The sequence below is a fragment of the Bidens hawaiensis genome, unplaced genomic scaffold, assembly GCF_021521415.1.
Source record: "Bidens hawaiensis isolate Kalapana, Puna unplaced genomic scaffold, B.hawaiensis_p1.1 tig00051694_1, whole genome shotgun sequence".
In the NCBI taxonomy this organism is placed as follows: domain Eukaryota; kingdom Viridiplantae; phylum Streptophyta; class Magnoliopsida; order Asterales; family Asteraceae; genus Bidens; species Bidens hawaiensis.
Genome location: NW_027499294.1, coordinates 8,372 through 24,183, shown reverse-complemented (window position 1 = coordinate 24,183; position 15,812 = coordinate 8,372). Strand labels below are relative to the sequence as shown.

The 15,812-nt window shown below is 32.8% G+C and overlaps 1 protein-coding gene across 1 annotated transcript; it reads left to right on the top strand.

Annotated features, from left to right (window-relative positions):
* The first annotated feature begins 14,803 nt into the window (after nucleotides 1-14,803).
* LOC143599272 (uncharacterized) lies at nucleotides 14,804-15,505 on the top strand. The gene has a single exon (XM_077077261.1). The coding sequence runs from the start codon at nucleotides 15,038-15,040 to the stop codon at nucleotides 15,503-15,505; it is 468 nt and encodes a 155-aa protein (XP_076933376.1). The 5' UTR covers nucleotides 14,804-15,037.
* The last annotated feature ends 307 nt before the right edge of the window (nucleotides 15,506-15,812 follow it).

Genomic DNA, 15,812 nt, shown 5'->3' with positions numbered 1-15,812 from the left:
TTGTAATCCACCATAAGGCTAGATAAGGAATGTATGGGATAATGATAAGACTATATAAGGAATGTTTTAAATCTTAATTAAATTTTAGTTTTAAGTTAATAACTTTAATTAGAAATTACAGGTTAATACATGTGAGTGCCACTTGGTAAACTATTAGGCCAATTAAGAGGTTTATGGTTCAATCAACATTTTTGTTTATTATAATAGTAGATTAACGACTATAATATAATAATATTATTATTACTAATTTACCATTCTAGAGAAACACAAGGATATTAATGATAAATATAAATGAACTAAAAGGAAACCACATGCTTAAGTAGGTTTACACTAAGGGCAGTTGTGAATTGTGTCGGTATGAAAAGTTGAAAGTAAAAATTGATAAAATTGAAGACGACTCATAAATTTAATCGTGACAGATAGATGAACTGCAACTTAGATGCATAAAACCCCATATAACTTGAACTGCCTAACATAAACTCACCTAACCCGATTACATGAACACACCAAATGGATTAACGAGTTGAAAATAAGTTGTAATAAAGTTGTAAATAAATCAACTAAGTCATAAACTAATTGGTGTACTAAGCATATAATTATAAATATTTTTATTTTGTTAATTGTAACTTTATGTGGGTTTACCGTCTGTTAGCACAACCGGATAATACCATTATATTAAGCGGGGTTAGATATGTTAACAAGAAACATGGCACACACGAATATATATATATATATATATACTAGGGTATAGACCCGCGTAACACGCGGGTGGAATAACATGTCACTAAACTTAATCAGCTAAAACATCTATCTAGCTTGACATAATACGTCTTCATCATTTGGTACCAAACTATTATAAATTTACATTGTTTCTAGCTTAAAACTTAAAAACTACAATAACTTAATTTAAACCGAACCACAAAAAGAAATTAACAAAATAACTAACGATGTTCTTTGATATTAAAACACCGTCAAAGTCTTCTAAAAGTATACCTACACAAACTCCCATATCCTAAACACCTGAAAATTTATAAAAACAACAGAATATTCAATTAAATATAAACATAACATAACAACATGTTTAATAATTACTAAAATATAAACATAAATAAAGTTGTTATATACAACCAGCAAATCTAAAGTTCATAAATATACTTATTAGGAAGTCTAAAAAGATGACAGTATACTACTTTGTTAAATCTATCAACAATTTCTAAAGCATTTAAAAATTACCTTCTACTTCATCATCGGACAACAAACTTTCTGGATAATTATCATAATCACTTTCATAGTTTGCACATTCGGTTAACCATTTAACCTTCAAACTCGCCTCCCTTTCCAACTCAACATGTGCAATTTTTTTTCTCGGAATAGATAACTTCAACATATCAAGCTCTCTCAACAGAAGCAAATCGTCACATGCCAATAGTAGTTTGAGCTTCAAACTTTGATATTGCCCATTCTCAAACTTGATAACAACTTTGTTTTGATTGGGATAAAAAAACCACTCCCTAACATGTTCATAAGGTAATACATCTTGCTCAAGATCAGCAAGTTAATCACGTAAAATATTTATGAGAATGGTTTCTTGTTGATTTGGAAAAGGTTTCCCAACACCAATCGAATGAATTTGATGTTTATAGAGGTCGTTGAACATCATCACAGATTCAATATTATCTTTTCCTGTCATGCTTAAATCGCTAAATACGAATGAATACTTACCTAACATGGTGCAAAACTTCCAACCGACAATTGTAGACATTCTGATAATTTACTTAATTTGAAAGAAAGATACTAAACCTTTGGATTGGTAAAGAAGAAGAAGAAGAAGATGAATTAAATTGTAAATTAAAATTTACATTAGTCAAGTGACGGTTTTATTTTTCCAAGAATTTTAATGATTATATCTATCTAATAAGTATAATCTTCATCCATTAAAACCATCTCGATCAAAAAATCCTCGTTGACATTTTTATTATCTTTGATGCTCCAAAGCCTCAGAACTCTAACCTTAAGAGTTGATGTTGATGTTTTCAGAACATCGATGTCATTTAGCATGGTAAAGGTTTGAGCTTCCATTGTCATATGCTTACAATGAAAATATAAAACAGTTAAATAAAGTGACCGGAATAAAAAAAACAATTATTAACAGTGCAGGAGTTTACATTGCAAAAGATATGAATGGAATAAAAGAGCTACGATTATGAATATTGTGAAAGATTAATATGTGATTAGAGATTATATAGTAGGATTTTTACAATATTAATTTTGTTAAACGTATTATGTATAGAAACTTTCTAAACTTAAGTTTGAATATAATGAACAGGTTTATTGAAAATATAATCTCCTAAAATAACATATTAATTATTAGAATATTAGAATAAACATATTAGTATCAAAATAATCTTGTCCAAAAATAACAGATTTATTATAAAAAATGCATTATTAGAATGTATTAATATATAATAAGTTTTAATATTATCATGTTTAAGGTTTTTGAATAATAAAAATAATAAAAACATAAATTGTTTCCTTATTTATCGTTTTTATAGTCAAAGCCTTTAATATAATTTGAATTTCAAATGAAATTCCAAAGATCAACTAATAATAACGGATTAAGTTAATGTATATTTATATTTTTAGAAAATTCTAGAATAAATTATATTTGGAAGATCAATATTATACTTTAATATATATTTTAAAAATGAATATTATAATTTAGTAAATTTAGTAAATTGGCCAATTTAGTAAATATTACTAAAAAAATGAGTAATTTATGTCTGGCCGGATAAAAGTTGGTCGGAAATAAATGAATCAAAATTGGCCGGAAATGGCCGTAGTAAAGAGAACAATAACAAATTGGACGATAAAATTTGTATTTGACGGAAATTCAATTCTTAATATTTAGTAAACAAAACAATAACAACAGATCGGCTGGAAAATTTAAGAATTGTACAAAGAAAAAAATAAAAAGTTGGACGGAAATAAATTCAAAAAATTGGACGGATCTTCACTTCCTAATATTCACTAAACAAATCAATAACAAATTGGCCGGTAAATCTCAGAAAACATAAAATATCATTATAACAAATTGGCCGGTGTATATTCATAGGATATTATAATCTTTAATAAATCTATGTGCAACAATGGATTGTTAATTACTATATATAAATCGGATTATAGGCATCATCAATTGACTAAAAAAACGTTATAACATCTCTTCTGAGACGATGAATCGAAGGGAATTGAACCGATTGGAGAGCTGTCCAACTATGGAAGTGAAGAACAGCACGGTAGATTAAACAATTGATGGTAAACAGTATAGAGGTTGGATGTTGGATCTGGGCGGCAGAAGCTGAGCGGCGAATTAGGGTTCGTATATTCGTGAAGAGGTTAGAGAGAAAAAGAGAGAAAAATTAAGTCTGGAATTGGGTTGTGAAAATTAGACCGGGTTTTCTTTTTTGGGTGTGTGGTGAATAGGCCAAGCGGCAGCATATTAGAGAGGTCACGTGGCAGCATATTAGAGAATCTGATAATGGAAATTTGCTGACTGGATTGACTATGTGGAGGGCCTAATAGAAGGCCATGTGAAAGAATAATATTGTTTTAATAGTATGTATATATAAGCTAATTATATATTTATATAACATAGTTTTTATCCCCCGTATTTTGGAGGTTGTTTCATATTATTTGTTCTAATATTTATTTATTTTTTACATTTATATTTTTTTATTATATGAAAGTTAATAATATACTTATGGTTTGATGATAAATTGTTTGACAAATAAATGAGATGTTATAACCCGGTTTAAAAGCTATATGGTTTTGATGAGACCCAAGACCTGTTTATTTCTTTTACTATCAAAACGGTTTTTTAATATAAATAAAATATATATCTTTTTTAAAATAAATAAGATACTAATTTTTAGTATATCATATTTTATAGAATTTTTACATCAATAATTTGGTGAGAATAATTTTTTAATGGGATGTTAAAACCCGTTTAAGGAATATCTGGGTTTGGTAAGACTCATACCCATGAATTCGGGTCAAATGCATGAGAAGTCTCCATTTAAAAATCAAGCAAATCTGGTGACTCCAAAAAAAGAGGGAGCGACCACATCACGACACGTAGGATGTTTATGTTTTCGTTTATATATATTATAGATATTATAATAACCCAAACTTTTGTATTAGATAACAAACGAATAACCATAATTTTAATATAAATATTATTTTAAACTGTAAATGGTATAATTAATAATAATAATAATAATAATAATAACATCAACGGATGAGTGTTTTGAATAAAATATGAAATTTAAGAATTTGAGTTTGAGCAAGTTTACAACTTGTAACATTCCAGCGAAAACTTGAGCAACAAACAACTAACTTATTTAGGAATTTGATCACGCTTATAACTCGTTTAATATATATATACACAAACGCGATAAGACTCCAAGATAACAAAACCTTAAATCTCTGTATCTCTCTGCCGTATACACCACCGCCGCCGCCCTGCAACTCGCCGGAGAAACCGCTGGCACCGCAGCCACCGCTACACGAGTTCTCGCAGACGCTACCAGTAGCCGACAACCGCCGCCACTGCTACCTTTGTCACCGGAGACGCCCGCAGCCGCCCGCGAATTGCCGGGAACCGCCACCACCGTTTTCTGTTTTTCCCGGAGATAACCAGTCACCACTGCCTGCTATCTTATTCTGTTCTGATTGTTCATCTTTCGACCTCAGGTAACCGAAACGTAACCACCATGAAAACTGAACACTTGAATTGTTTTTGGATTTTGGTTTTACTGGTGTTCATATTGGAGAAGATGAACATTAACTTGGCATATTCACACTTATTTCTTTTTTTTTTTTTTTTTTTTAGGTGTTGTTGCACTTTCTTTTGTGAACTAAAATTTGGCCAGATGAATATGATCAATTTGAATTTGCCAATTTTTTTTTTTTTTTTTTAAATCGATTTGTTTTCTAAATAAATATAGCCATAGAAATAAGTTACCATAATTAAATTGGTAATGCTTATTGCCCTACAGCTTTTACAAACTCAGATATTCTTTTTTTTTATATATATAACATGCAAACAAGTTTGTCTATCAAAGAACATATAATAAGATATTTCATGGGGTACACCTTTTTAATAACTGTGGGTTGGGTTAAAAGCTTCTAAACACGAACCATGACTTACATTGGCGTTTTGTTTTCGGAATGAAATAGAACAGTTAAATGAGGTTTTAGTTGATTGAAGTTATTGTTTTATAAATTTGTTTCTACAGAAGTTTCCCTATTGAACAATGGGAACTTAATATTAAATATATATAGGAGTATATATGGAGTTCATATATATGAGCAGGCCTATTGTGACTTAATTCACAAACTGTGAAACCATGCATGCTCCTCATCTGATTAATATATAAATTGGTTCTGTAGACAATAAATATACTATTTGTAAATATTAAAATACGTCTAATCAGTTTATGTAAAAGCTAACGAAATCATACATTCATTTATATTAGTTAATTCAATATTGTCATTAGCTTAATTATGAAACTTGATCATGTAAATAAAAGATACAAACATGTTTGTCTATTTAAATGGGTTAACCGCTCAAACAAAAATATAACTTTAACTACAATAATAATAATATTGTAGGTTCTCGTGACATTAAGCAAGTTTAAGTCTTCTTACAGTTTTTGCTATTCGCTGATAAGGTACGGATTCTGTTTCTTGTTACTTCATAGTACGGTTTCTGTTTTCGTTTACTCTTAGTATTATTATATTCCGTTACTTCGTAGTACGGTTTCTGATTTCGTTCATTCGTAGTATTAATTATATTTCGTTACTTCCTAGTACGGATTCTGGTTTCTGTCACTCATAGTATAAATTTTATTTTGTTACTTTGTAGTACGGTTTCTGTTTTTGTTCACTTTTAGTATTGACTCTATTCCGTTACTTTGTAGTACGGATTTTCGTTACGCGTCGGTTATATTTTGAGTTCAGTTATTTTATATAATATATTTTAGTTATACGACTTTAGTTCAGTACTCTGTTACCCGAGCATTTCTGACTTGTCGTTGGGGCGTCAACGACATGGCACTTATCGTGACAGTGCGTAATCAAAGTTCACGGCGTCTCTGAAAGTACTCATGTAGTACCTTGGCCACTTAGAGGCGTATAGATCGATCTTAGCTCCGACTCCTGACTCCTGACATGGCACTTATCGTGACAGTGCGTAATCAAAGTTCACGGCGTCTCTGAAAGTACTCATGTAGTACCTTGGCCACTTAGAGGCGTATAGATCGATCTTAGCTCCGACTCCTGACTCCTGACTCCTGACTTCTGTTTGAGATGGAACAATGTGTGCACGCCACCCACACCGTCTCCTTGGTGCATGGACTAGCTAGCTGTGTACCCCTCTGTTTAGGCTCTGGGTGCTTCCGTATTACACGACCTGTTTATTTTAACATCATCGTCGTGTATTTTAGTAATTATATTTTGTTTCGCTATATTTCTGGTCCGTTTTTGATATGTGTATCTGCATTTGATTAAATTTGAGTATATTCAGATTACGTCCCGACCGTGTATCGGATTATGTTTCGCATCTAATTATAGTTCGGTCTAAAACGTGGTTTTATATCCGCAATAGTTTCAGTTTTACTTCAGTATGTGTTTTGTCTTATGTGTGCCTTTACCTATACTATTGTTCTTTCCGTTACTGGGTAATTTTTGGCTCAGCCGTATTTTCTTGTTTGTGTCTGTCTTATTTGCTAACAGGTAATTCGGGAAATCGGGGAGATCAGTGATGAGAGTAAAATGAAGCTCAAGAATAAGGACTTGATTAAATTTTCTTTTATTTAAGCATTTAATAAATTTGACTTAGAATTTCTTTCAGTATTTTTAACTCTTTTGGTTTCCATGGGATTCTTTTCATTTCGTTTAAATGGTTTTTGTTTGGTCTATGATATCTGTAATAGTGACACGTCAGCCTGCTCCGGGTTGGGGTGTTACAGTTATGGTATCAGAGCTCAGGCTCTTTCCTGTAGAAAACTTATACAATAAATAACTAATCATGTGAGTTAATGGGTAGACGTCGGGTTAGGATTCCTCTTTTCGTTCTCCGCGTATTCCGTAAATCTTTATCTTTCAGCTCATACGCTACCTTACTTCCAGATGCCTCCTAGAAGACGTGTGAATCGCCAAAACGAGAATGATGCTGGAAACGACCCTCCTCTTGCGACCCTTGTTACTAACGCCGTCAATGCAGCTATTGCGGAAATAGTCCCTAACATCATACAACAGTTGCAGCAAAACAACGCCGGTGGCAACAATGCCGGTGGCAACAACGCAGGTGGCAACAACGCTGGAGGCAACAATCCCCCTGTTGGTATTCATGTCTGGCTTGAGCGTTTTCAAAAGCAAAAGCCAAAATCCTTTAGTACTGCTAGTTTTCCAGTAGAAGCTGAAAACTGGATCGCGCACATCGAGAAACTGTTTGAAGTGCTGGGTGTTGAAGATGTGTTTAAGGTTCGATTAGCTACTTACAAGCTCGAAGATGACGCTCACAGATGGTGGAAGACACTGAAAGCTGCCCGTGGTGGAGACAATTATGCTGCTACACTTCCTTGGAATGAATTCCGTACTTTGTTTTACCAACAGTACTTCACTGATGCTGATCGCAGTGAATATTTGAGAGAATATTCTTCAATTATTCAGGCTAATGATGAGCCCATCGTTGAGTTTAAAAATCGTTTCAGTCGATTGGTTAGTTTTCTTGGCCCAACTGTAGGCACGCAAGAACAACAGACCAACCATTTCAAGTGGACCATTTGTGACCGAGATAGGAAGTTTATCTTGAACCTCCGTTTTAATGACATAAATGAGATAGTTGATGCGGTTAAGAACCTTGATAATGATAAGAAACACCGCCAGAAGTCTTTTGATGAAAGTCGTAAGCGGCCAAGAGAAAATAATCAGGGTCAATCTTCTTCTCAGGTTGGAACCGAACAGTCCCTTGTACCCCGAGACCGTAGATAGCGTACTGATGGGAATTTCAACAATCAGCCACGAAATGGGGGAAATCAAAATCAGAATCATAGGACCGCACAGAATAATATGCAACAACATCATAACCCCACCAGAGCTCAACCACTTAATCAACAAAACCGAAATACTCCTTTGTGTGGCACGTGTGGGAAACGTCATGGAGGTGCTTGTCGTCGAGCTGAAGGTCGTTGTTTTAGATGCGGAGATGCAGGACACATGATCAGAGACTGCCCTCAGCGGGACCCTAGAGCTAATAATGGAGAAAACGCTAGACCTGCGCAAAAAGATTAGTTCTGGGGAAATTGAAGCCATGAGCCGTTTTGATTATCCGTATTTGTTTTCGTTTTAGTACCCCGTATTTCAGTTTATTTGGGTTTGATTTCGTGCGAATTTGGATTTTGTTAAGTTTCACACTCTGTTTATCTGTCATGTTAGAAGACTCTTATGTTTGGTATGTTTGAAGTTTAGCATATTTGGGTCGTGTTTCGTATCATTTATGTCAAGATTTTGACATCATTTTTTTTAGTATATCAACACGTCATTTTTTTTTTTATATAAGTTTAGTCTTTAAGATGTGTAATGGAAGGACCGTTAGGACACACTCGTAAGGTAAATTGATGATTATGGTCGCGAACGTAACCATGAATTTACAGGTATGTATGTGTGCTACTAAAATCCATTTTGCAGCTTAATGTTCCTCTAATATTTAGATACGACATTGTCTTAAGTTTTCGCTATTATCTGCTAGTGTTACGTGTCTTTTATTATATATTTATTTATTTTATTATATATTTATTTATTTTTATATCAGTGTAGAAATGCATGTTAATATTCAAAATATGTTTTTGAAAATTTACGTTTTAAGTCTTGATTTTTTTTTTTTTTTGTATTCCATTAGTTATCACTTTTTATTTCCACTTATAAGTCACATGTTTCAGTTATCTGTCTTTCGTTTTGGTTATTAGTTACACAATTTAGTCATAGGTTTTAGCTCATCAAAATTTATTTATTTTAGTTATTAGTTATCCACTATGTTATATGTAATTCTGTGTTCAAATGAAATTTTTGATTTCCGTTTATAAGAACTAGTATTATCCGATACAAGTTTTAGGTTACCCATAGTTTCGTTCAATATCATCATGGCAACGAGTCAGCTATTTCAGTTGTTACGTTTTATCGTTGCGTATTTTGAATGCGCAAATTTTAATTTATTCGAGTTCGTGAAGTTCAAAGTTTATTTTTGTGTTCAGTAATGTATTCCTTAACTTACATGTATCAATTTCGAGGACGAAATTTTTTTTTTAGGGGAGTATAATTATAATAACCCAAACTTTTGTATTAGATAACAAACGAATAACCATAATTTTAATATAAATATTATTTTAAACTGTAAATGGTATAATTAATAATAATAATAATAATAACATCAACGGATGAGTGTTTTGAATAAAATATGAAATTTAAGAATTTGAGTTTGAGCAAGTTTACAACTTGTAACATTCCAGCGAAAACTTGAGCAACAAACAACTAACTTATTTAGGAATTTGATCACGCTTATAACTCGTTTAATATATATATACACAAACGCGATAAGACTCCAAGATAACAAAACCTTAAATCTCTGTATCTCTCTGCCGTATACACCACCGCCGCCGCCCTGCAACTCGCCGGAGAAACCGCTGGCACCGCAGCCACCGCTACACGAGTTCTCGCAGACGCTACCAGTAGCCGACAACCGCCGCCACTGCTACCTTTGTCACCGGAGACGCCCGCAGCCGCCCGCGAATTGCCGGGAACCGCCACCACCGTTTTCTGTTTTTCCCGGAGATAACCAGTCACCACTGCCTGCTATCTTATTCTGTTCTGATTGTTCATCTTTCGACCTCAGGTAACCGAAACGTAACCACCATGAAAACTGAACACTTGAATTGTTTTTGGATTTTGGTTTTACTGGTGTTCATATTGGAGAAGATGAACATTAACTTGGCATATTCACACTTATTTTTTTTTTTTTTTTAGGTGTTGTTGCACTTTCTTTTGTGAACTAAAATTTGGCCAGATGAATATGATCAATTTGAATTTGCCAATTTTTTTTTTTTTTTTTTAAATCGATTTGTTTTCTAAATAAATATAGCCATAGAAATAAGTTACCATAATTAAATTGGTAATGCTTATTGCCCTACAGCTTTTACAAACTCAGATATTCTTTTTTTTTTTATATATAACATGCAAACAAGTTTGTCTATCAAAGAACATATAATAAGATATTTCATGGGGTACACCTTTTTAATAACTGTGGGTTGGGTTAAAAGCTTCTAAACACGAACCATGACTTACATTGGCGTTTTGTTTTCGGAATGAAATAGAACAGTTAAATGAGGTTTTAGTTGATTGAAGTTATTGTTTTATAAATTTGTTTCTACAGAAGTTTCCCTATTGAACAATGGGAACTTAATATTAAATATATATAGGAGTATATATGGAGTTCATATATATGAGCAGGCCTATTGTGACTTAATTCACAAACTGTGAAACCATGCATGCTCCTCATCTGATTAATATATAAATTGGTTCTGTAGACAATAAATATACTATTTGTAAATATTAAAATACGTCTAATCAGTTTATGTAAAAGCTAACGAAATCATACATTCATTTATATTAGTTAATTCAATATTGTCATTAGCTTAATTATGAAACTTGATCATGTAAATAAAAGATACAAACATGTTTGTCTATTTAAATGGGTTAACCGCTCAAACAAAAATATAACTTTAACTACAATAATAATAATATTGTAGGTTCTCGTGACATTAAGCAAGTTTAAGTCTTCTTACAGTTTTTGCTATTCGCTGATAAGGTACGGATTCTGTTTCTTGTTACTTCATAGTACGGTTTCTGTTTTCGTTTACTCTTAGTATTATTATATTCCGTTACTTCGTAGTACGGTTTCTGATTTCGTTCATTCGTAGTATTAATTATATTTCGTTACTTCCTAGTACGGATTCTGGTTTCTGTCACTCATAGTATAAATTTTATTTTGTTACTTTGTAGTACGGTTTCTGTTTTTGTTCACTTTTAGTATTGACTCTATTCCGTTACTTTGTAGTACGGATTTTCGTTACGCGTCGGTTATATTTTGAGTTCAGTTATTTTATATAATATATTTTAGTTATACGACTTTAGTTCAGTACTCTGTTACCCGAGCATTTCTGACTTGTCGTTGGGGCGTCAACGACATGGCACTTATCGTGACAGTGCGTAATCAAAGTTCACGGCGTCTCTGAAAGTACTCATGTAGTACCTTGGCCACTTAGAGGCGTATAGATCGATCTTAGCTCCGACTCCTGACTCCTGACATGGCACTTATCGTGACAGTGCGTAATCAAAGTTCACGGCGTCTCTGAAAGTACTCATGTAGTACCTTGGCCACTTAGAGGCGTATAGATCGATCTTAGCTCCGACTCCTGACTCCTGACTCCTGACTTCTGTTTGAGATGGAACAATGTGTGCACGCCACCCACACCGTCTCCTTGGTGCATGGACTAGCTAGCTGTGTACCCCTCTGTTTAGGCTCTGGGTGCTTCCGTATTACACGACCTGTTTATTTTAACATCATCGTCGTGTATTTTAGTAATTATATTTTGTTTCGCTATATTTCTGGTCCGTTTTTGATATGTGTATCTGCATTTGATTAAATTTGAGTATATTCAGATTACGTCCCGACCGTGTATCGGATTATGTTTCGCATCTAATTATAGTTCGGTCTAAAACGTGGTTTTATATCCGCAATAGTTTCAGTTTTACTTCAGTATGTGTTTTGTCTTATGTGTGCCTTTACCTATACTATTGTTCTTTCCGTTACTGGGCAATTTTTGGCTCAGCCGTATTTTCTTGTTTGTGTCTGTCTTATTTGCTAACAGGTAATTCGGGAAATCGGGGAGATCAGTGATGAGAGTAAAATGAAGCTCAAGAATAAGGACTTGATTAAATTTTCTTTTATTTAAGCATTTAATAAATTTGACTTAGAATTTCTTTCAGTATTTTTAACTCTTTTGGTTTCCATGGGATTCTTTTCATTTCGTTTAAATGGTTTTTGTTTGGTCTATGATATCTGTAATAGTGACACGTCAGCCTGCTCCGGGTTGGGGTGTTACAGATATATTGTTAGTTGCAATTTTTGGCACGTTTTATAACATTTTAACCACTCATTTTTCGCCATATATAATGCATTTATCATAGATATGTCATATTATTTTGTGAAACATTTGTTTGGGTGGAATGGAGTCTACTTTGGATTGTTTTGTTTATTGTAGGTACGGAGCGATTAGAAGAGATGACGATGGACGTTGGAAGGAATTATTAAAAATCGATTATCGTTGGATCACATTCCATGAATTGTTAGAAGTTATATTTGTGAGCTTTTAAAAACAAGACATAGGGATAAGAAGTGCTTGAATTTTAAATGGGTGACATAAAAGATAAGACTTGGATGAGGCTTAAAAAGAGGAATATAACAATTATTGGGAGATATCCTTTCTCCCTGTTGGTGAACACGAGAAGCAGCAAGAAAACAACAAGGAATTTTGGCTTTTGTTTAGTAAGCCTTGATTATATGTTTCCTTTTTCATTTACTTTGATTGATTTAGCCACCATTTCCAGCTAAATCAATATAATTTTAACACTAGGGTTTGTTTTGATTCGAAACTTATGTGAAACGATTATGTGATTAGCTTATTTGAATGGTTTGTTTGTTTGATTCTTGTGATTAAACTGGTCTATTCCGGTATATATTAGATTGTTAATAAACTTGATCACCTTATTAATTTTTCTAATAAAGTTCATCATTATTTAAAACCCTAATAAGTTTTTAAGTTTTGATAAAAGGAACAAATAATATTTTGTGTTTGTCTATGAACCCGAAATTATTATAGAATTAGACAATATAATTAAACATACCGAACGGCGTGTGTGTTTGATCGTAATCGATACTTCTATCACGCGACCCGCACACTAAGATCCGAACGGCGTGAGCTTGGAGTAGCGGGTTGGCTCTAATCACCGAACGGCGTTTGATTAGACATTAGATAGAATAGATGTCCGAACGCTGGGACGTCTAGTATTGATACAAACCGTTCAACTAAAAAGTCATAGCACCATAATTGTTAATGATCATAAGCTAGAATTAAAATCAAGTAATTGCCTTAGTGTTGGAATTAGTTTTTATATATTTGAATTCACTTTTCTATAATAAATTTGTTTTCGTTAATTTCAAGTTTAAATCAAAACCCCCCTTTTTTAAACAATCGTGTTGAGCTTAAAATGTTTTGGTATAATAAAATTAATCCGTATCCCTGAGGACACGAACCTTGCTTTCGCTCATACTATTTCAGTGTGTTAAGTTGGTTTATTTATTTTGCTGGATTCGACACCCATTATATATATATATATATATATATATATATCCCTTACTAACTAAAAACTTAATTATTTTTATATCATGTAATCATGTTGACATATAGCAGAAATTGTTATCACCCCTAACTCGTATTTGGATCAAGTCATAAGTCCTTCTAGGCTTTTAGTTAATTGTTATCTAATTATTTGATAAAACTGCAACTCTTTTGAACGACAAAATAATTACGCATATTATTGTCAACCAGATGACTTGAACCCTTATTATAGAAAAAACAAAATTTTATCTAACCCAACACCTTGATACCGTTTTTGGTTCATAAAGCTACAATCCTAGGCGGTAAGCTAAATATAATTAACATAAAAACAAATTAAATATAAATTAACATTAGGAGGCAAAATAGTTAACAAATGCTTGAACTTTATTTTGTATGAGTTTAAAATAGGAAGGGACGAATAGTTTCTAAAATATCTTGTGTGTACGATCTAACTTTTAGGATTTGTACTTGTCTAGTTGTCTCCTGTGAAAATAAGTCAAGTCATCGATAGACATATACATCCTTTTCATATACAAATATTTGTAATTAGAAAAAAATATAAGATTATAAAGGTTCAAGTTTTCATACACCTATTAGATTTTATACACTTGACACACCGTAAATAGTAGTTTACAGTGTAAAGCTAAAACGCCATTTACCTTCATAAGAAAGCGAAATATTCTTTAAAAAAAAGACGATTTTGTGTTAAATAGATTTTAATCGAAATTGAGAAATCGAACAAAGGCCTTGGCTCATTGGTTAGGCCTTGCCATTTACCTTTCTAATCTTACACCCACCATACTTATTATTTGCAAACCTGTATTTTCATAATAAAATTTAGATCCATATAAATTTAAAAAATCCACGTAATTGTCACATCTACATTTTCAGAAATAAAAAAAACTAACAATTTGTTAAACTGGAAATATTATCGGTAACAAAAATGAAAGTTAAGATTTATACTAGTTAGACTGTTAATATAAATTAATATTTGCCCATTGATAATAGTTTAGATTATTAAAATCCAGTATACTATGAACTAAGATAATGTAAGGAGTTGAACCTTTACCTATTTGTTTGACCGAAAAAAAGGTTAAACACGTACACGGCTTGTTATTGTTGATCTATTTACACAGAAAAAATAAAATATTATTCATTAATATAAAACTTGTAACTTTGTATATTTCTACTAGACTAAATATTCAAAAACATAGAATATAATAAATATTAAAATGAATGTAAAAAATCAATTTACACACACACTTTATTTATTGAACGCTCTTTGAGTTTGAATGTTAATTTCCTAGAAGTTTCCCCTATTTCTTAGCTCAAGCAATTACCTCATCTTGTACGGCGTACGCGGTCATAAACTCACAACTGATCACACGTTATCAAGTAGACAAGTACATAAGATTCCACTCACGTGTGCAACTATATATACATGTCCCAAACAACAACAATAATAACATAAACCATTCCAACAACATTCATTTCATAAACCCAAATCCACCATTTCGATACAAATGACGATCAAAAGATCTTGGGTAGACGATCGAGAGGTCGAAAACTTAGCGATGGCGAACTGCTTGATGCTTCTTTCACGTGTTGGGGAATCTGGTCCTACGCAGGACCGGGTTTTTAACTGTAAGACGTGTAATAAAACATTTAAGTCATTTCAAGCACTTGGGGGCCACCGAGCCAGCCACAAGCGGCTCAAGTCAGCCGACGCGGCTGAAAATGTTATCACGCCGCCTAAGCCGAAGACACATGAGTGTTCGGTTTGTGGGTTGGAGTTTGCGATCAGACAGGCGTTGGGTGGTCATATGCGACGTCACCGTGACCACCCAACGCCTGGCCGGCTGGTGGCGGCGGCTCGGCTTGAGCCGAAGGCGGAGAGGAGAGGCTTGTTTATGGATTTGAACTTGACACCGTATGAGAATGATTTGAAGGTGTGGAATAGTACGGTTAATTACTTGGCTCTTGCTATATAAAGTATATATTATGAATGAAGTTATGTTATAAGTTGATGGCTTTGATTGTCATCACTAGACTGTACATACGGAAGATTAAGAGATGTGTATTGGAGCAATATAATTAATTAATATTTGTTACATTATTTGGTTTATTTTTTTTATAATAAAATTTACTAGTTTTGATCTTGTGATGGAAAATATAATTAATTGTTATTTGTTATATTATGGCGCATTTAACATTTTTTCTATAAAAATAATTGGTTGAGAACTAAAATGGAAAATATATAGGTAACTTTATCCCATTAAAATTCTTTTGATCAACTTA

Coding starts and splice junctions, on each gene's coding strand:
- LOC143599272 (XM_077077261.1), top strand. CDS start 15,038: ATGACGATCAAAAGATCTTGGGTAGACGATCGAGAGGTCGAAAACTTA.